The sequence below is a fragment of the Balaenoptera musculus genome, chromosome 3, assembly GCF_009873245.2.
Source record: "Balaenoptera musculus isolate JJ_BM4_2016_0621 chromosome 3, mBalMus1.pri.v3, whole genome shotgun sequence".
NCBI lineage: Eukaryota > Metazoa > Chordata > Mammalia > Artiodactyla > Balaenopteridae > Balaenoptera > Balaenoptera musculus.
The window spans coordinates 9,259,546-9,280,723 of NC_045787.1; the positions used below are offsets into that span (position 1 = coordinate 9,259,546).

At 42.9% G+C, this 21,178-nt stretch overlaps 1 protein-coding gene across 4 annotated transcripts in view; it reads right to left on the reverse strand.

The window, feature by feature from the left end:
- CTNND2 (catenin delta 2) overlaps positions 1–21,178 on the reverse strand; it is a 930,783-nt gene that overhangs the window by 95,100 nt on the left and 814,505 nt on the right. For 3 of the 4 annotated variants that reach the window (XM_036848145.1, XM_036848146.1, XM_036848148.1), the window contains 2 exons: positions 11,300–11,374; positions 10,109–10,259 (listed from right to left, as the gene is read on the reverse strand). In XM_036848145.1, the coding sequence (XP_036704040.1) occupies positions 10,109–10,259; positions 11,300–11,374 (226 nt within the window). The remainder of the gene's footprint in view (positions 1–10,108; positions 10,260–11,299; positions 11,375–21,178) is intronic. The other variant, XM_036848147.1, reaches the window with a different exon arrangement.

The window sequence follows — 21,178 nt, forward strand, 5'->3', positions numbered from 1 at the left end:
TGTAAAATAGATAAACAACAAGGTCCTACTGTATAGCACAGGGAACTATATTCAATATCTTATAATAACCTAAAATGGAAAAGCATCTGAAAAAATGTATATATAACTGAATCACTTTGCTGTACACCTGAAACTAACGCAATATTGTAAATCAACTGTACTTCAATTTAAAAAATAGATAAGTACCCGTCCCTCCCCCCCAAAAAAAGGAAAAAAGAGTAACAAGATCACTTATAATGGACCTGACTCTCACACAAACACTAGTCGGTATTAGTCCATGGAGTTAATATTCAGTTAAAAAGTTTAACATCACTTTCCATTTCATAGCTATGACATTCCTCTCTGATGAGTAAATTAAAGTGTTCAAGCCTGCAAGTGAGGACCATGGGAATTTCTTATCCTTTGATCTACCTTGCACATTGAATATACCCTCTAATGTTGATGCTGGAATATTAGTAACTCCTAATGAAAAGCAACACGTTGTACATTACCATACGCCTGCACCATTCTGGTTTGTACTGTCCCGAGTTCAACTGCCTACATTAAATAGTAAGGATGATCAAATCTGGGATTCAAAGGATATTACATGCTTTAGGAAACAAGCCACTTGTCTTTTATCATTCCACTCCAAAGCCAGTATTTTACCTGACATTGTTCAAAGATGTTATCATACACAAAACTGAATAGGGAATTCCATTTTAAATTTGAAAAAAGAGGTTTGCCTCAGAGACGGTACATTTTCATGAGCTTTCTTGGTTATAAGAGAAGAAATCTCTAAATTTCAACTAAGTGTCTTGAAAGAACTTTTGGGACATTTTGAGGAGGAGCTGTGGGGAACTGTCTGATTCTTTGCCTCTCTTCTCCTCTTTGACCTCAGTCTGGCAGGATGAACAGATGGGCTTTCTCTTCTCAAAGCATCTCAAGAAGCTTGCTTCTTCTCAAGGAGCAAAATCTGCTTTTGTGCCATCTCACAGACCAGCATCCTAGCTCTTGGCCTCAGCTGCCCAGATGCTAGGGGAGCTGCCCTGCCAATCTTCTGTCACCTCCTGGGTCCCCGGCCTCTTCTGGGGCTTGCTGTGTCCCTCGTCCTGGATGACTGCCTCACCTCTCTACAGTGTCTGCCTTCTCTTCGTCTTACTGCCTTATGTGTCCTCCAGGTCAGATCCACTGGACCATTCAATTTATGGCACCAGCCTATACACCCTTTTTTTTTTTTTTTTTTAGCAGAACCCCCAATTACATCTACCCTTGCCTGCTCTGCAATTCCTCAAGATCCAGCATAATAAATACAATCAAACGTAAGGCAGAATGGCTAAAAAAGTATTCATTTTAAAACTTTTAAACTACTTTCCAATCCATTATTTTTAGTATTAGAAAGTAAAAACAACAATTTATTTCCACATGATTAAATGTCTTTCCCCGATTTTGGCAAGGGGAAGAGCTAGCAGTTAACATGGAGAAGGAATATAACTTAAAAACATTATTCTGCTAAAATCCTCTTTTTTATTTTCGATTCTCAAGAGTGGGGGTATTTGGGAGAGCCATTTCATTTCTTATGCATCCTCTTCTCTAAAGATTTTCTTCTGAAACTGTTTGACCAGGCATTACAATAAATACCAAAATGGCCCAAATAAAGTTAGGTGTTTTTTTCCCTCTTTTCTTACAGTGGAGGTTCTGAAATCTGCATCAACTGGAAATTTCAGTGGACTCAGTTTCGCCTTTTCCCCACATGGAGTATTTCCAAGGGGCCAATCATGAAGTCTTGTTTAATAAAATCATTATTGGCCCTTCAATTTATTTACAACTTCCCCTTCCAAGGAATTCTTATCTGCCAGACCCAGCCGCCAAAATTCCCCAACAGGTGTCTGAAGTTCATTAACAAAGAACCCATGTCTTTGCTGGAAAGGAGGGCAGCATTCATGAGATTAGGCTCTCGGGTTTGGGAGATGAGAGCTCTAACACAGGCACCTAATCTGAAGATACCAAGTTCTGGCCAAAGCACACAGCTCTCCAGCTGCCTAGAATTTGGCTCGTGAAATCAAGTTATTAAAGCGAGTCAGCAAAGAATGCTCTGAAAAATCACCTTGTCTGGGAAACCGGGCTTCTTTTAAAATTACTAATTGAAATTACATGTGTTTTAATTAAAACAACATCTGCCAGGGTCTGAAGAAACATGTTTTGAAATGCAGAGAAGGTATGTTTCTAAAAATATCCTCAAACCTACTAAAATAATGCTTATACATTCCCAGAAATAAAAATATTACTTTGCCTCCCAGGTTGCACTGACGTTTCCAGAGCCTCAAGTCTTTCCCTGGGCACAGGGGGGATTCCCCAGGGTCAGGAACACAGATAAAGAAAGTGCCCATGTGTGATGAGTGGCCTGTGAAAAGTCTGCCCTCCAGAATGGGGTGCCCACATCCCAGCGGGTTCTGCTACACGGAAGCCACTGGCATGAGATGAGAATGTAATAAAACACACACACGTGTGTATTTTAACTGATGGTAGTGCCATACGTTTTAAGAGCCCTAGGAGACACTGTGAGTGCTGTGATATTCTGAATACTCAGAGGATGATGGCCAGGATGTGTTTCATTCCTAGGCCAAAGAATTGAGACAAACATTGAGAAATGATCTCCTGAGTAACATCTGGAATGCTGCTTCATGGGGACTGAGACACAGGCTTAGGTGTCTGTTTATTCCCCGAGAGAACATGCTCTCATGATTCGAGAACTGGGTAAAATAGATCCCAAAGTCTGGATGAAGATCAGGGCTGCCAGGTGTGGAATTCCACGGATACACATCTCAAAATTTCAGCTGTGAGATGACTAAACAAAAGAGAATGTTTACAAAGCTACACACATTTAGGATAGTATGGATACAATGAAGGTTCCCCCCCCCCCCCCGTTTTCCCCCTCCAGTTCTGCAAAGGAAAACACATTTCTCACCAAGTAAAGATCTGGCACAGGGGCAGGGGCTGGCGGGGGAGGGGTGGTTAACATTCCATCAACATTACCTTCTCCTTTGTTCCGTCTTTATTTTCACTTAAATAGAGAATGTTTTTATGTAATCCTTTAAATATAAGCAACCACTGTCTATAAAGAATCATTAGAGTGGTCAGCTAAAATCTTTTATTTGAATATTTAAAATAGATTGTGGCAAGAAAAAAGGCTAGGAAGGGAATGTCCCTTGTGTCAGCCCCGCTGCCCCCTCCTCCCCAGAATGAATGAAAGGGACGATCTGAAAACCTTGAGAGAAGCAGCAATGGGCTTGTTGCTTAAATCATAATTAACTCCCGGGCAAGAAACTGCCCTTCTTTTGTTCCTGATTTCATGGGTGTGGAAAAGCGTGAGACGTGCGCTGCTAGGTGCCCCTGGAGACTTGGGGCTCCCTTCTCTTCTGTCCCTTTTGGGGGACAGCTGTGCTTAGGAGCCAGCAGGCTCCCCTGGGAAACGGCCCTCCCTGATGCCGGAGAGTCCGGATCCTGTCTGGTGCTCCCTTTGAGGCTGGATTGGGTGGAGAGGGTGTTGCCTGGATAGAAGAAGCTCAGGGAGTTGACAACGTGAAAAGAAGGTCAGCCCAATGCGAAGAACGGGTCATATCATACGAATGTACGGAGGCAGCACTCTGCAATTCCAAACGTGGTGACCTGACCTCCAGACGATAACAGAGTGCAGGGAAAGGGCCACGCGGGGCAGAGCGGACGTGGCTAAAGGACTGAGGTGAGCTGGGGAAGGAAGGGCCAGGTTCACAAAGCAGTGGAAGGTCCTTCTCTTCAGTCCGGGGAGGGGAGTGAGGCAGCCGGGAGGAGGCTTCCAGCGCCCCAGCCCTGGCTCGCCTGCCGGAAAATGTGGCACGTAGCCACCACCCAGGGAAGCGAAGGGAGGGTGCCCTGCGAGCTCCGCCAGTGCCACCCGCAGGGGTGCAGTGGCTCTGCCAATCTCTGATAGCTATCTGGGCATACGCAGAAAGTGTTACTACTTCCTACCCAGTCCTAAACCTCTTCCAAAGTGGCAGCAGAATGAGTTTGACTAGAGTCCAGGACTTCAGGCAGCATCTGAGCTGTCTTTCTTTCCTCTCTTCCCTGGATGCTGTGGGAAGAGGCTGAAACAGACCTCCCCTCTACCCCCTCCTTCTGTCTTTGTGGGATTCCCCAAACCTCCTCTAGATCTGTTCTCCAGAATAAAAAACCCATGTTATTCTCCCATCAGAGAATTAATGCAGCAAATATGTACTGAGCATAGCAAAGGGCTAGGCATGGTAAGACATACAAATAAATAAGGAACCTGATTCCCGCTTCTTATCTCATTGGAGGGAAATGCAATACATACACACACAAAAAAGACAACACAAAAATAAAATTACATAATGGAAATCCAAGATAAATTAAAAGATTTTTTATCAAGTAGGTATTACCCACCTCCTTTCTGTATTCAAGGAGCAGTGTTCATCAGGAAGGCCACCCAGAGCTGGGCTCTGAGTGATGGCTGGGGGGTGAGTAAATGCACAGAGATGAAAGAGCGTGCCAGGGAGGGATACAGCTTGCGTAAAGGTTTGTGAGTGGGGATGATGGTACAAAAACCGGTCTGGCTGAATAATTCATCAAAAAGAGTGGTTAGGGGTAAGAGGCCGTTTGGTAATACCACCCAGTACTTCTCCTGTCCAGTGTTCATAGGTGTTGAAGTTTTTTATTTTGTTAGTTTTGTTTGTTTGCTTGTTGGCAGAGAGGATAGGGAATCTGGCAAAAGAAATACCTGCCATCTTCATCAGGAACTGTCAATGTGCTGAAATGGATGGCATTTTGGTAAACTTATTAGAGCAATACAGTGTTGTTTGTTCTTTTCTCTGAAGCTAATTATTACCATTAAAAAAAAAAACTCTTTCTGAATGATGAAATAACACTTATGCAGAAGGATAATGAACATTTTTGGAAGGCTGCAAAGAAATGGATGGATGTGCATTCACCTGGACCACTGCACCACTTCATTTGGAAGAACACAAAGATCTACCTGTAGCCTACTTAGCACCTGATGGCAGAGACATACACAGAACCATGGAAACAGCCCGAATGGAAAGACAAGGAGAGGCAGAGTATTTGACACTACTTTTAGTGCTATCTTTAAAAAAAAAATTTTTTTTGAAGAAATCAAAGAGGAAATCAAAAAATACCTTGAGATAAATGAAAACAAAAGCACAACGATCCAAAACCTATGGGACGCAGCAAAAGCAGTTCTAAGAGGGAAGTTCACAGCAATACAATCTTACCTCAGGAAACAAGAAAAATCACAAATAAACAACCTTACACCTAAAGCAACTAGAGAAAGAAGAACAAACAAAACCCAAAACTAGTGAAGGAAAGAAATCATAAAGATCAGAGCAGAAATAAATGGCATAGAGACCAAGAAAACAATAGAAAAGATCAATGAAACTAAAACATGGATCTTTGAAAAGATAAACAAAATTGATAAACCTTTAGCGAGACTCATCAAGAAAAAAAGGGAGGGGACTCAAATCAATAAAATTAGAAATGAAAAAGGAGAAGTTACAATGGACACCACAGAAATACAAAGGATCATAAGAGACTACTACAAGCAACTATACACCAATAAAATGGACAACCTGGAAGAAATGGACAAATTCTTAGAAAGGTACAATCTCCCAAGAATGAACCAGGAAGAAATAGAAAATATGAACAGACCATCACAAGTACTGAAATTGAAACTGTGATTAAAAAACTCCCAACAAACGAAAGTCCAGGACCAGATGGTTTCACAGGTGAATTCTATCAAACATCTGAAGAAGAGCTAACACCTATCCTTCTGAAACTATTCCAAAAAATTGCAGAGGAAGGAGTACTCCCAAACCCATTCTATGAGGCCACCATCACCCTGATCCCAAAACCAGACAAAGATACCACAAAAAAAGAAAATTACAGGCCAATATCACTGATGAACACAGATGCAAAAATCTTCAACAAAATACTAGCAATCCAAATCCAACAATACATTAAAAGGGTCATACACCATGATCAAGTGGGATCATGTGTGCTACTACCTGAACCTCATTAGAGCTGATGGGGTGGACTGATTGTTGTTCAATAGCTTATTTGGACTATTCCTTATCATGGAGTCCAAGGAAGATGAACCTTTCCTTAACCAGAGTTGTGGTAGCTGCTCCCCCCCCAATTAAAAGAATGATCTAAGAAGAGATGTAATTTAAACTGGACCCCAGTGATGAAAACAACTGGATTCCTTCTGAAATTCTGAGTGTCTGCATACATCTAGTAAACTTTAGTAGGAAAATGAACTGGTTTTTGGATGATTTTCTTTATTAACATAAAATCCTTTTCTTTAGTTAATGTTTTATTTCATTTGCTTACTTAATGTTTTGCTGATGTGGAGTTCATTATAAGATAAAGGCCAGACAGGAAAAAATTCAGTTATTCATTCAGCAAATATTGATGAATCCCTGGTATGGGTCAGGCATTGTTCTAGGTACACGAGCTACATCAGTAAACACACAAGGTGGAATTTCCTGCTCTTAATGGGTTTACATTCTAGTGTGGCGAGATGGACAAGAAACAAGATAAATAAATAATATGTTATATATTAGAGGGTGATTAGTACTGTGAAGATCGGTAAAGCAGAAAAGGGGATAGAATTTTAAGAATGGGCACCAGAAAAGGTTGTATTGGGAAAGTAACACTTGAGTAAAGACCTGAGGGGGTGAGGACTGACCACAAGGACATCTGCATGAAGAGGAGTCCAGGCAGAGGAAGCTGCATGTTCAAGGGCCCTGAGGCAGGCTTTTGGCTCTGGTCATAAAGGAACTGCAGTGAAGCAGTGGCCACAGAAAGGTTAATGCCAGTGAGGAAGAAGGTGAGGCTGGAGAGGGAACAGAGAACTGGATTGTATAGAGCCGTGTCTGCCTTGCAAAGACTTAACTTTACACTGAAAGAAATGAGGAGCTGATGGAAGCTTTTAAGTGGAGAAAAGACATGCTGTAAGGTTTTGATAGGACCACTCTGGCTGCTCCTTTGAGAGTAGATGGTAGGGGGCGAGGGTAGAAGCAGGGAGACCAGGAAAGTGGCCATGGTAATAACGCAGGTGAGAGAGGATGGGATCTGGGGGGACAAGGCAATGAAGGTGAGAAGGGTCAGGTTCTGGGAAAATTCAGAAGGAAGACCAGATTTGTTGATGGACTGGATATGAGAGTAAAGAATCAAAGGGGACAGCAAGGTGCTTATCCTGGACCACTGCAGGGACAGGCTGCCATGTGGAAGCCTGCAGAAGGATTGGTTTTGGGGGAAAAGACAAGGAACCCAGGTCTGGAGATGTTATACTTGAGATGCCTGTCAGACATCCGGTGCAGGTGGTGGACACACTACTGGACACAGAGATGTGAGATTCATACCAGAGGTATCTATCGGGGAGTTTTCAGAATATAAATGATCTTTAACACCAGGAAACCATACGAGGTCACCAAAGCTTTGATTGAGAGTTGATAGAAAAGTCCAAGTTTAATTTTGTCTTGGTTCTTGGTTCAAAGTCGTTGCATCTTTCTTTTCAATACATAAAGTTCTGTAGGGCATTTTCTTATAAAGAACCACTACTTTGACACAATATTTAAAGCAAAAGAGTTGGCAAAGGTCACATTTCCTTTCTCCTAGATAGAATAGAAGAGTGTTTTTTGGTTCAATTCTGCTTTTCTTACTCAAGAAGGAAGTTATTGACTCCATAAAGCCTATGGCTGAGATATTTTCACTCCTATTTTTAAACGTTTGGTTCCCTTTCCTGTCTGGTGACATTTGATAGTAAAGGCTTAATTTAACATGGGCAATATGGACTTCCAAATGTTCCTGCCTCAGAGACAGTTCTAGATAACTGGCTTCTCGGAAAGCAGAGACGCCTTGAAGCTAGAAAACAAATCAATAGTTCCCTATTTTGTTATATTTTAATCTACCAAAAGAAATAAAACATCCAAACGCACAACACCTAGTAGTTCGTACCCAAGCAGTAGACTGATTAACTATTGATTTTCCCTGCATTTTATAGAGGAGCCCTAGGATTTGATTACAAGCCCCAGCTCTGTCCTGTCTAAAACACCTATGCAAGGAAAAGGAAAGTGGATATGGAGAGGACTAATAGTGTAGCTTAAATATTTAACATCCACCACCACCATTTAAATTAAATTCAAACTAAGTATAATTATAAAATTGTGAGTTTATGTCACGCCTTATGATGCACTGCAAGCATAACAAATAACTGCATTTATTGGACGCAGATTTGAAATTTGGTCCCTGTGAATAAATAAATGGCTTGGAGACCTGCAAATACTTTGGTATTTATTGGAGGATATGATGGGTATTGAGAAATGGCAGGAGAAAAGCGGCTGGTTCCCAGGTCATGAAGGGCTTGGCACGCCATGTTCAGGAATTTGGATAGTGGAGGTAGACCGTTGTATCTATGCATAATTTGTATACGAGACTTGGACCCACGCCTGGTACTCCAACTGCCCCAGGAATGGAATCTTCCCCCTTTACCCACTCTCAACTGCTTTTCCTAAATCCCCCAGAGGCTGCATAACCGGAAACTTTGCCACGATGGGTGGTCCAGCTCCCTGCTGCCTGACCTCCGCTGATACCTGCTCCCTGTGGGCAAGCTTCATGCTGCACTGATCAACCACCCTACCAGAGTCATCTCTTCGATCCCAGGAGGACGATGGTATGTGTAGAGGCCGTGCCTCTCCCTGGGCAGGTCCCTGTGGTTCATCATTCTCTAAGCATCAATTGACCTGGCCTGGGTGGGCATCTTCCCAGTTACAGAGGGAGGAACCAGAAGGTCTCTCCAACCTGGACTCCCACCACTCACTCTGCACCAGGCACACCAGGCCCTGCAAAGGCCTTGAACCCAACCGCCTGCTTCCAGATCCCCTTCTGGGAGGCTGTCTGCAGAGGCTGCCCCCTCCGCTTAGATGCTCTTCCCCCCAGAGAGCCACAGGGCCCTGTTTCACCTCCCTCAAGTTTCTGCTCAAACGTTACCTTCCCAACATCTCCTATTTTGACTTTGACCTCTCACTTAAAATCACGACCCCTTACGCTAAGTGAAAGAAGCCAGACACAAAAGCTCACGTCTTGTGTGATTCCATTTATAGGAAATATCCAGAATAGGAAAATCCATAGAAAGCAGACTGGTGGCTGCTGGAGCTGGGAGGAAGGGGAATTGGGGGATGACTACCTAATGGGTACAGGGCTTTCCTTAGGGTGATGGAACTATTTTGGAACTTGACATAGGTGCTGGTTGTACGACATTGCCAAAATGCTAAATGGTACATTTTAAAGTGGTTAATTTTATGTTATGTAAATTTCACTTCACTTAAAAAAAATTGCAACCTTACTAATTACATTGTGCCTGACCCACCTCCATTTTCCCCCACAGAACATTTCTACCACACCGTGGGATTCAAGTGTGTATTTTGTTGGCTGTACATCTCCCCTCTTCAGAATGTAAACTCCACCAGGGCAAGGCTTCCTGGCTGCTTTGATATCATCTCTGGGCCTAGAACAGGCCTGGAACAATGTAGGTCATGGACAAAAATTTGTTGAATAAATAGATGAATGTATGCCTCTTTAATGTTTCATTAATAAAAGAGCCTCCCTATTTCTTGAACACCAAACTAAAGGGAGATGATTTTTTAAAAATAGGATTAAAGAGCCAGTATAGTCTAATCCAAAGTAAATTTTAACAGAGAGAGAGGAAGAAAAGTAGCCTGCATCCCATTAGAATTTCAGTTTACAACGTGGAAAGCAAACAAACAGCCGACAAGGATTTAGAGGATCAGGACGATGGCATTCAGTGCTGAGCACTGTGGTCATTTTTAATTTGCAAAGATTAGAAATGTCAACAAACATTGCATTTTCCTCTAAAGTCTAAAAGATAAATTAGCGCACTGATTTCCACTAGAAGGAGAGCCGGAAAAGCAAGGCCTCTGGGCTCTGTACATGCTCTGTTTCTGTACATGCCTATATGTTCTGCACGTGGATTCAACCACAGGAAGTATACTGTACTTCAATTAAAAAAAAATGCAGACACTGTGAATCGGAGGGAACATACCAATGAGCTCCTTATTCCTGACGTCCAAGGCCATGTTCCGGAGTGCCGTGGCCACTGCACACACCACTCGGTCATTGTCTATCCGCAGCAGCTCCACAAGGATGGGCAGGCCTTTCTCTTTCCGGACAGCAGCTCGGATATACACCGACCACTGCAAATGAGGGGAAGCAAAGACATTAGGAGCTGGGGTGGAACCCCTACAAGCAAACAGCACGTGTGGGTTTTCACACTGCCGTCTACAGGTGCCAAAAAGGTTGGATGATCAAGACCTCGTTGTGGAATGGGTTGAGTGTGTTAGACATGTATTTAAACATTTTAACTTTATTTTTGTCTCCAACATAGGATAAAGGTTTCAGCTTTAATCAGTTAAGCACTCTTCATTTCGCCGGTGCCAGCCTTCTCAGCCCCTGAGTTAGGAAGCCATTTGCGTGGTGTCTATACTCGGTACTTTAAGATATGGAGGTCTGGGACAGGAAAGGCTGGCTATTGACATTAAGAGGAATAAAAAAAAAATCCTGGGAAAAGTAGAAAACGATAAAAGGTAGAGTACAGGTGACTTCTTAAAAAGAGACTTGAATTTGGAGGTGGGGCAGAGAGATAAGTTACAGAAAGTACTGTCAATTAAGTTGTTTGCTGAATAATAAGGAGGAAATAAGTCAGAAAATGGTAGGGGTGAGGAGAGGTAAATATGACATCGAAGATGGAGGGTGAAAATTGTAAAATTTAAAAAAATCGAAATATATAATATTATACCTAGGGCCATAATTCAATGTCTAACTTATAAAGTAAGCATACAATTTGTTGTGGGTTGGCAGTCGTTGGCCTTAGTGGAACACACCTAAGGCTCTTTATAGAAATGTACTTGCAGTATCAGGACCATAAAGTATTCAGATTCATTTAACGGAATACAGGTAGGCTCAGGTTTTCCAGACATTTGCATATGTACACTTTATACTCCTGTACAGTGTTCCAGAGAAGAGCATGCACCATAAAAATCAACCAATATAAGGGTTTACTCTGTTGCAATTTCAGTTATGATCTAAGAGAATTAAATTCATAACATGAGGTTCTAGATTCTGTGGCAGAGTCCTCCTGGGGACCATCAAAGGTGGACAAAGCTCCCACCCCTCCCCCCCAGGTCCCTCCACCCCCTTTCCCCTTTGGGGCAGGCACCCCAGAGCTGGCTCTCACCTGTGGCAGGCAGGGAGCCCCCTCTGGCAGTGAACGTAGGGCATATGCCATGCCTGCCACATCCTCAGCCCAGCCCTGCATGAAATATGAGATTAAAAAAACACACAACTTCATCCTGTCCTACGTTAGAGAAGTCACATTCACATAGTTTCTTATCACCATCAACTCAGACCGAGTGCTTTTCTCCTGCCCTTACTCTGTGCCTCAAGCTCTACGAAGCCTGAGGGGGTGGGGACACTCATGGAACTCACTAGAGCATCTCTTGTCTTCAATTAACTATTTCATAGTCCCAACCTCAGGGAGCAAAGAAATGGATGGTCAGAAAGTCTTAGACATGGAAAAAGCTTGAGCTTTGGCAGCTGCTTATTGAAATTTGGCTGTGAGGATGGGATATCCCTTCCAAGGGAAGGCATTTCATGAAGACAGTTCAAAACCTCCGTCATGTCCACGGGAAATGTCATTTGCAATTTGACATATGCTGAGACATGATTTTCATCTACTTCCTCCCCTGCTTGTGAACCTTTTGGTCTCCAGGGCCCAGAAAAGACTAGACATCTGGGCTTCTGCAGCCCGTTCATTGCTGGGTTCTTCCTTACGACTAAGGAGGGAAGCTAACGGAAAAGAAGCTAATGGAAGAAAATGGAAATCAGAGTGGGGGGGGTCAACATTTCCATATTGTAAGGTAAACATCAACAATATATTTGAACACTGGGGAGATATTCTGGGACTTTTGAGAGACTAGACAGGATGTTCTGGGAACTCGGGCAGGCTGAAGCATGGGCCCAAAGATGACCTCTTCCCCAGAACCACCTCTTCCCAGACCCCGGATGCTGGCTTGTGCATTAGTGATCTCTTCTAATCCCCCAAACTCCTGGGAGAGTGACATTACTGTTCTTGTTTTATAGATGAGAAAATCTAGACACAAAGATTTTAAACAACCTGCCCACAGGTGTCACCTGTGCCCTTGGCCCCCAGTCTTCTTCCTCTATCTGCTCTGTGATGCTGACAATACTCTCTCCTCTGCCATTATCTCATTCTCTCTTGCCTACACCTCTGGGCTCGGTCTCCCAGAAACTGCCTCCCCCTCCCCTCCATCCTTCCAAACTTTGAGAGGGGAGAACCTGACCATATCTGAAATGAACCAGGAAAGGCAGGCTATAACTTTTTCCTCCTTAGAAGTCTAGCTATTATATCCCTTCATGTTGGATGGAAAGATGATTTGGTGTTTGGAAAATAATGAGAGTCCTTCAGCTTTGCTGAGGACTGATTTGAGAGTAACCAAAAATGGCTATGCATGGCCAAAAATGTGTATGAGTTGTAGATACATCTTTTTGCTATGAGAAAATGGTCAACAGTGATAGGTTCTAAGTGAAAAGGGAAAACCAGACAATGGATTTGATCTTATGTTATCAATATACAGAAAATAACCTTTATTTTGAAACTTTTAGTTGTGTGTGTGTTTGTGTGGGTATGGAAAATCCCCAGTATTAGCTCAGTATATGACAATTCAGAATGAATTATTTACATTTCATTCGAAAGATGATGCAAGTTTCCAAAGTTTTCTTAACATGCAAGGATACTGATGCTTTTTAAGTAGCAGCCGAGCAGTCTTGGAATAGGTCATGTATAACCCACATGTGAACCTATGTGTAACCCAACAAGAAGGAGTAAAGACAGCACAGAGGTGGAAAGAGAGAAAGACATGATACAGTACTGGGGAGATGAGGAGTATTTCCCAAGCGCACTCAACACAGAAGTGTGAGGCTCATACAGAGTTTTTCCAAAAGAGAAGTGAGTTACCTTGGACAGCACTGCAGCCCCTGGGGTTAGCGATGTGTATGAGTTGCCAAGAGCTTTGTAATTGAAACAGAAGAAGAAGTATCACTGGCATGAAAATAGATGAACAAGAGAGATAAGTGTACCTTAACTCATTGTGGTTGAGGTGAAAATCTTTGGACAGAACTTGACTTTTTGCAAACAGAAAGAGAGCGTCATGCACTGAGCCCACCAGCGAGAAGGGAAGGGACAAAGCCGGTAGACCAGGATGGCTTTAAGAAGAATGGTCCATGAGCTGAAGAGAGGATCCTTGATGATTCAAAAGGAGGAGAAGGAAGAGAAGGAAGAGGAGGGGGAGGATGAGAAAGAAGAGATGGAGGAGGAGGAGGAGGAGGAGAAGAGGGGAGGGGGGGAGGAGGAGAAGAGGGGAGGGAGGGGAGGAGGGGGGAGAGGAGGAGAAGAGGGGAGGGGGAGGAGGAGAAGGGGGGAGGAGGAGAAGAGGGGAGGGAGGGGAGGAGGGGGGAGAGGAGGAGAAGAGGGGGAGGGGGGGAGGAGGAGAAGGGGGGAGGAGAAGAGGGTGGGAGGAGGAGAAGAGGGGAGGGGGGAGGAGGAGAAGAGGGGAGGGGGAGGGAGAGGAGGAGAAGGGGGAGGAGAAGAGGGGAGGGGGGAGGAGGAGAAGAGGGGAGGGGGAGGAGGAGAAGAGGAGGAGGGGGAGGGGGGAGGAGGAGAAGGGGGAGGAGAAGAGGGGAGGGGGGAGGAGGAGAAGAGGGGAGGGGGAGGGGGAGGAGGAGAAGGGGGGAGGAGAAGAGGGGAGGGGGGAGGAGGAGGAGAAGAGGGGAGGGGGAGGAGAAGAGGGGAGGGGGGAGGGGGAGGAGAAGAGGGGAGGGGGGAGGGGGAGGAGAAGAGGGGAGGGGGGAGGAGGAGAAGAGGGGAGGGGGGAGGAGGAGAAGAGGGGCGGGAGGAGAAGAGGGGAGGGGGGAGGAGGAGAAGAGGGGAGCGGGGGGAGGAGAAGAGGGGAGGGGGGAGGAGAAGAGGGGAGGGGGGAGGAGGAAGCTCTGGTCCAGGAGGAAACAGCACAGAAACAGGACCCAGATGGCTCCTGGTGAGATGCTTTTTCCCAATGAGGACGTCAGGAGAGTTATGATCCCTCAAAATAATCTCGGCTGAGACAACCTCACACTTAGACCTGTACTAACTCATTTAGTCCTCATCTCAACCCTATGCAGTGGGCACTACTGTTACTCGCATTAGACAGATGAGAAAAGGTCACACGCTGTAGATGCTCAGCCAGGTCTTGAACCCAGGGAGCAGTGCCCCAGAGTTGGTGTGACTGACCACCACTCTCATATGCTTCTCAGAAACACAGGATAAGTTGGACAATCTGCACTCATAGTTGATCTAATCCCTTACAAATTCACCGATTCACTTTGGTATAACAATTCATGTTTCTATTTTAGTCTTCCAATAACTCATCTGGCACTCCTCTAAACTCCCGAGTTAAAGAGCCTTCTAGTACTGTCAATGGAGCTACTGGACGTTTCAGTCTGTTCTTGAGAACTACCTGCCAGGATTTAGCAAATCTGAGACAAGAAGTCATGTATAATTGGAACGACAGTGAGAAAGGCCTTGTGTCAGGAAAGGATGTCTTCTACTTGCATGTGATGGGACAACAATTCGAAATAATAAATGCTGTTTCTTCTCCTCCTTGCCCATGGCTCTTCCTGGAGAGAGGCTCCACCACGATTTGGCCCAATGAGGTGATGTCAGGATGGGACAGATAACAAAGCAGCAAACAGTTAGTGTTTAAGGGTAGAAAGCACAGATGCAGGTGAAAGATGGGATAGACTTGAAAGAGAATGAGAATAGACAGAAAATATTATGACCCCTCCTCAGATCCCACACAGAGCTTCCTAGCAGGGGAGAGAAAGAATCCAGGTTGGGGAGGAAGCGAGAGATGTAAAAGTATCTTTGGGGGCTGCCACCTGAAGTGGCCCTGGACAGGTCCTCCTCAGTGTGTGAGAGGCTGGTGATAAAACCCCCTGGGAGATAGAAGAGCAGAGAGTCGACAGAAGCTCTGCTGCCCTTCCTGGACCTCAGTGCTGGTTGCACAAGACTCAGGAAGTCCTGCCATGAACCATCACGGAGCAGGGGCTGCACAGTAGGAATGGCAACAGAACTTGCTGGGCAGAAGAGGATTCCTGTGGCCCCAGTGTGGCACGGGGTAGCCCCTGAGTGTTTCTGTGGTCTTGAGTGGGTGGGCTGTGTAAGTTAGCCAGGGAAAAAGGCTAAGGATCCAGGGCTGCAGAAGGGTTAGTTGGCCAGGAGGTTGGGATGCATCAGAATGGCAGGCATGGACTGTGCCTGCATCTCAAGGAAGCTCAACAGTGGGGAAGGCAGGTGTGGGTCAGGAGAGCACCTTGGACCAGAGACGGTCCAATCTCCAATTGCCCTGTCCCAGCTGGGAAACCAATAGGACAAGGAGGCTTGTCCTGGGCAAGAGGCAGCATAGGAGAGAAATGATTCCAGACAGAAATGAATACCCAATCTCTGTCCCCCATAGGGATATGAATGCCTGTAAGACCCCCAAGTTTAGCAGCAACCACAGGGGGGCAGGAGAAGATGAAGGTTGACAAGCATAAATGTGGCCAAGTGCTAAACCTTGAGGGACTGGGAAATAGCTGAATTTGATTGAGTTTGCTAGAAGTGTTTAGATTATGTGGGTTTTTTTCTCTTTTTTTCCTTTTTTGCATCAGGCAAAACGAGGGCTCCAGGTGACTTCAAAAGAGAACATTTCTGGTTGTGGATCTGCACTCTTTTTCTGCTTCTCGCTAGCAGATGATGACCCTAAGAGTAGCCTTGGAAGATCACATCTTTACCACACCTTGAAGATGGCAGAACAGCCGTCAGCCTGGGTGAAATAATTCATGGAGGGGAGCTTCCCTCCTCACGCACCTTCCCTTACCTGTTACACCAGAGAAAATAGCTTCTACCTCCTATCTCGTTTGAGCCCTTGCATATTTGGGGGTCTCTTTGTTACAGCAGCTAGAATTTCTCTAACTAATGAGATGTGCTAGTGTGTTAAAATGAACTGTAATCATTGACTCCTAGCCCTAGGTTTTAACTAGTGATGTTGGAAGTGGCGTTCCTCATCCCTGACCTCTTCCTTGTAAAAATGACCCCTGGGACACCCTTGTGCCTTGTGTGTGTGTGTGTGTGTGTGTGTGTGTGTGTATATGTGTGCATATATATGTGTGTGTGTGTGTGTGTGTGTGTGTGTATATATGTATGTATACACCCTTGTGTATATACTCCTATTACAGCATCTATCATGTTTTTTTCTGGGCTTTTTGTTTACATGTTTATTATCGGTATCTGAGGGAAGTTACCAAGTCACATTCATCTCTTTATGTCGACTGTCTTCTAATTTCTGGCTCACAGCTGGAGAGTAAAAATGTTTAACTGGTGAAAGAAAATGTCAGGTTGATTTCTAGTACCACGTGTGTATTACTTAAGAACAGCATTCTCCACTGAAAGGCACTAGATAAAAAGGATCAAAGCCACTGCAATTAGCTAGGATCAGCAAGTTCCAACCACTTCCACAAAAGTGTAATGAGGGTTTGAAGAGATCGTATATTTCTTTGGGAGTCTCTCCTAAAGCCAAACTCATCCCTCAATTGTGTGTGTGGGAACAGAACTTTTGATGCAGGGCTTATGAATATTTGCTTGCCCTCAGTGCTGGAAGAACACAATACTGAGTGGCATGTCCTGGGCCACCACAGCTCTGATCATGCTGGGACAGTTAAAATGAAGTTTCCATATTAGAATTCCTCTGTGTCCCCCCTGCTCAGGTGATTAACCATGCCGGCTTCCAGGGCAGCCCATGTCTTAAACTGGGCTCAGAAAGGATTTCTTCTACAGACAGTTTTACAGCTGCTCTAGGAATCCTGGGAATTTCCTATAGAGACAGGTTGTACCTGCTAGATACCAAACCAAAATCAACTTTATACATTATTAGGCCCAAGAGGTTTAAAGATGCTGTCTCACTGTCTTCTCACTAACATTATTGCTGGTGAAAAATCAGCTGTCATCCTTATTTTTGTATGGAACATGTCTTTTGTCCTCTGGCTGCTTTTAAGATTTTCTCTTTATTACTGATTTTGAGCCATTTGTTTATGAAGCACCTTGGTATAGTTTCATCATGTTTCTTGGGCTTGGGGTTCCTTGAGCTGCTTGGATATGTGAGTTTGTGGTTTTCATTAAATTGGAAAAATTTGGAACCATTTGGAAGATTTTCAACCATTATTTCTTCAAATATTTTTTTCTGTTTTGTTTCTCCTTTCTCTCTCCTCTCCTCTGGGAATTCTAATGGCACATATATTGGGCCACTTAAGGCTCACTGATGATCTGTAGGGTTTTTTTTTTAATCTCTCTGCATTTCGCTTTGTATAGTTTCCACTGCCATCTTTAAACTCATTAATCTTTCTTCAGCAATGTCTAACCTGCTGTTAATCCCATTCCATGCATTTTTTTTCATTTCAGACAGTTTATTTTCAACTCTAGACATTTTATTTGGGCCTTTTATATATTTTCCACGACTCTAATGAACTTTTTGAACACATGTAGTAGAGTTACAATAACTGCGTGCCTGCTATTTTTAACATCTTTGTTGGTTCTGAATTGGTTTTGAATGGTTGATTTTTCTCCTCATTACGAACCACATTTTCCTGTTTATTTGCTTGTAGGGTTATTTTCAATTGGATGCCAGACATTATTAATTTTAATGCATTGGGTGCTGGATATTTTTGTATTCCTATAGGTATTTTTAAACTTTATTCAAGGATGCAGTTAATTTACTTGGAAACTATTGATTCTTCTGGGTCTTACTTTTAAGATTTGACAGGAAAGACTAGAGCATATTTATCCAGGGCTAATTATACCTCAATACTGAGGCAAGACCCTGAGAGTATTCTTCACAGTGATCCATGAATTATGAGGTTTTCCTGTCTGGCTCTTGGAAATGCACATTATGCCCATTCCTGTGTAAGTGCCAAGTTTCATTCTGTCTAATCATTTCAGGAGGTTGTTTCTTCAGCCTTGGGTATTTCTCTCACATGAATGCATTGACAGATCTCTGCTGAATATTTGAGGGGGATCCTCTGCATATTTCTAGGGTTCTTTCTATGTGTGGCTTTCTCCTCTTTGGTGCTCTGTCCTATGAGCTCTAGTCACCTTGGTCTCCCTAGATACTCAGTTCCATCTCCTTAGCTCAGAGAGTCTGAGGAGCTCCTCCTGGGTTCCTAATCTTTGTGCTGTGGTCTGGAAACTCTCTCAAGACAGTGCGCTGGGACAATCATAGGGCTCACCTTGTTTATTTCCTGTTTCTCAGAGATCAGTTTCTTCATTGACTAATGCTTAGTGTTTTAACAACCATTGTTTCATATATTTCTCTGGCGTGTTGCTGTTGTTGTTGTTATTATTACTACTTAAAGGAACTTGGTGCTCCATCTTGGCATGTTGGGTGGAAGTGGAAATCCCTCAGCTTTAGCTGTTTCTACAGTTTCTGAATGTAATTCTGTAACTTAGCACTTTGCTATTCAATGACAATGATGAAAGTAGAGCCAAACTATCCAAAAATGGGCTAACTCTTTAGTCAGTTTGGATGCATGTGGCATTTCTAATACAGGTGCAGCCCTCGGCATCAGTACTACTTACTGGGGTCTTAGAAGAAACCACGAAATATTGTGTGATTAGAACCAGTGACCTGGTGGTGACCCTGGCTCCTCTCCATCTCCTCCTGAGGTTGGGCCCATCGTCATTCTGCCTCAGGCTGGGCATCAGGTCCAACTCAATGTGTTGTCTCTAGGAACCTGCTGATTGGGCAGAGTCCTCACATAACCTCTGTGTTTATTTTGGCCCCATTTCTAACCCATCAGGCATGATGCTTCATGTCCCATTTTCATCATGATCTTTCACCACCCTGTTTCTTTGCATTTAAACCTTATGCTTTATATCACACTGTTAACTAGGACCAAGACCTTTGTCTTGGATGTTAAACCACGATTTTTAATTTTATTTTTTGCACTCCACTCATCTGCCCTGGTTCACTTTTAATGATACACTAATTGCTAAGCTACACTAAATTCAATGCCTTCAAAGCATTGCCCCTGTCCTTAGGAACAAGTCTCAAATTTCCCAGTTCTCTTATTTTTTATTCATTTGTGCCACATGGCCAGAGATTCTGTTTCCTTCTCAGTAAATCTATGTTGCTATCATGTTACTTCATTAAATGTTAACAGATTAATATCCAAGTATCTCTATATTCCATCTTACTTTAAACATAAACGGGCAACTAATAGACTCTCTGAGAATAGTCACATTTTAGGGAGAAAACTGACCATACAAAGATATCTAAAATGTTTGACTTAATAGCAAGTACAGATATATTTCTACAGTTCTAATCCTGAGTTTTCAGAGAGTTCAATTACAATAAAAATAACCCATAAATGGGAGTTGAAAGAGCATTCATTCACATTTTGGAACTCCTCAAACTACTATAACCGACTGTTTTAATATTCTGTGACAAACAAAATCATTTTACTGTAAATGAGAAAAACGTAACCAAACTCCATGTTAGCTAATAAAAACATTTCACTTTGCTTCTGCCATTATGTTTTTCTGATGCTCGTAAACCAAGTAATGAGTGTTTTAAAGTTTAAAAAGTATTTGGGCCATTATGAAGATCTAGCTTGCTAGTCAATTTGTCACGGAAAAAGAGTGTGCACGATCTCCCCATAAAGAGAAGTTATTGTTTCAGATGATGAGGTCTATAAAAAGCTCTCTCCATGCAAAATTCTGGTGTTTTACCTTCACATGTCTGCTTTTATTTGGGCCATAAACATAAAGGACACTTAAAAAACGCCACTAAATTTCAACAGTTGCTATAAAAACACATTCTTAGAACCCTAGCTTTTAGATGGTAATGCTGTCTGCATGAAATTTGATGCTGTTTCTGTGTCCTCAGTCAATCTTTTAATTGTTCAGTTGTTTTTTATTTTTTTACTTAAATCAAGCTTTTTTAAAGTAAGGATTTCTTTGGTTTTGATACAATTTATTCTCGAGCTTTAAAAAATTATAACTATTTATCAGTGTTTGGCTTAATGATAATCTTCTCAAATCATTCCTATAGATTATCTATCTTTCCTTCCCACATATTCCCTTACCATTTAATATGGTACATTAATAAATTATACAAAAGATGATGATAACATGATTGACCTTTATGCATACTTGTGTATTTGTGTTTTGATAAGAAAATTCTTACATAAGTATGTATATTTATAACTACGCACAAATACGTCCTAACGGCCCTTTGCCCTGCCTGAGGACTATCCCATTTGTCTAGAGTTATCAGGAAAGCCAGCGTTTCCTATAAGTAAGGTTGACATCCTGAGACTCAAAATTCTACCTTAACCATTGGGATAAAAGTCTTTCTAAAATGCTTTGTCTTCTAAAGTTACTAGTAATAATTAAACATTTTCTGATAACAGAGGGTCAGCATTATGACCATCCGTGATTAGAATAAATGAAACAGCTGAAACATTGAATGGCCTCTGACATTTTTTTCTTTCTTGCATCTTTGTATTTTCTTCTTCTAACTCTTCTATCTTTTCACTTTGCCGTCAGGGTATCTACCCTACCTTCTTAAGGCAGATCTGTGTGCCTGCTCACAAGAGTAACTCCTTGTATTTTTTAATATGTTGCTTGAAATCTGATGAGGGTTGGGAAATCTGAGAGTCATAGTTGTTAAACTTTGTCTAAAGTACAGAACAGCTTTTGTGATGTTGATTTCAGCTGTTCCAGACCATTCTGCCTCTTTCTCAGTGGTCTCTATTAGTAATAGAAAAATTTACCAAATCAGTGCATCTGGATATGTGGGGATAAATGTCCTGAACTAATGTTCAGGGTTATGCACTGAAAACAGTCAGCAAGATGTTATTGCTAGAAACTACTGAGAATTTTTATCAGACTTCTTCCATAATTCTCACTGTATAACCCAAAGTAGGAGAGAATTTTTGAATATCAAAATAGTATAAATCAGTATAA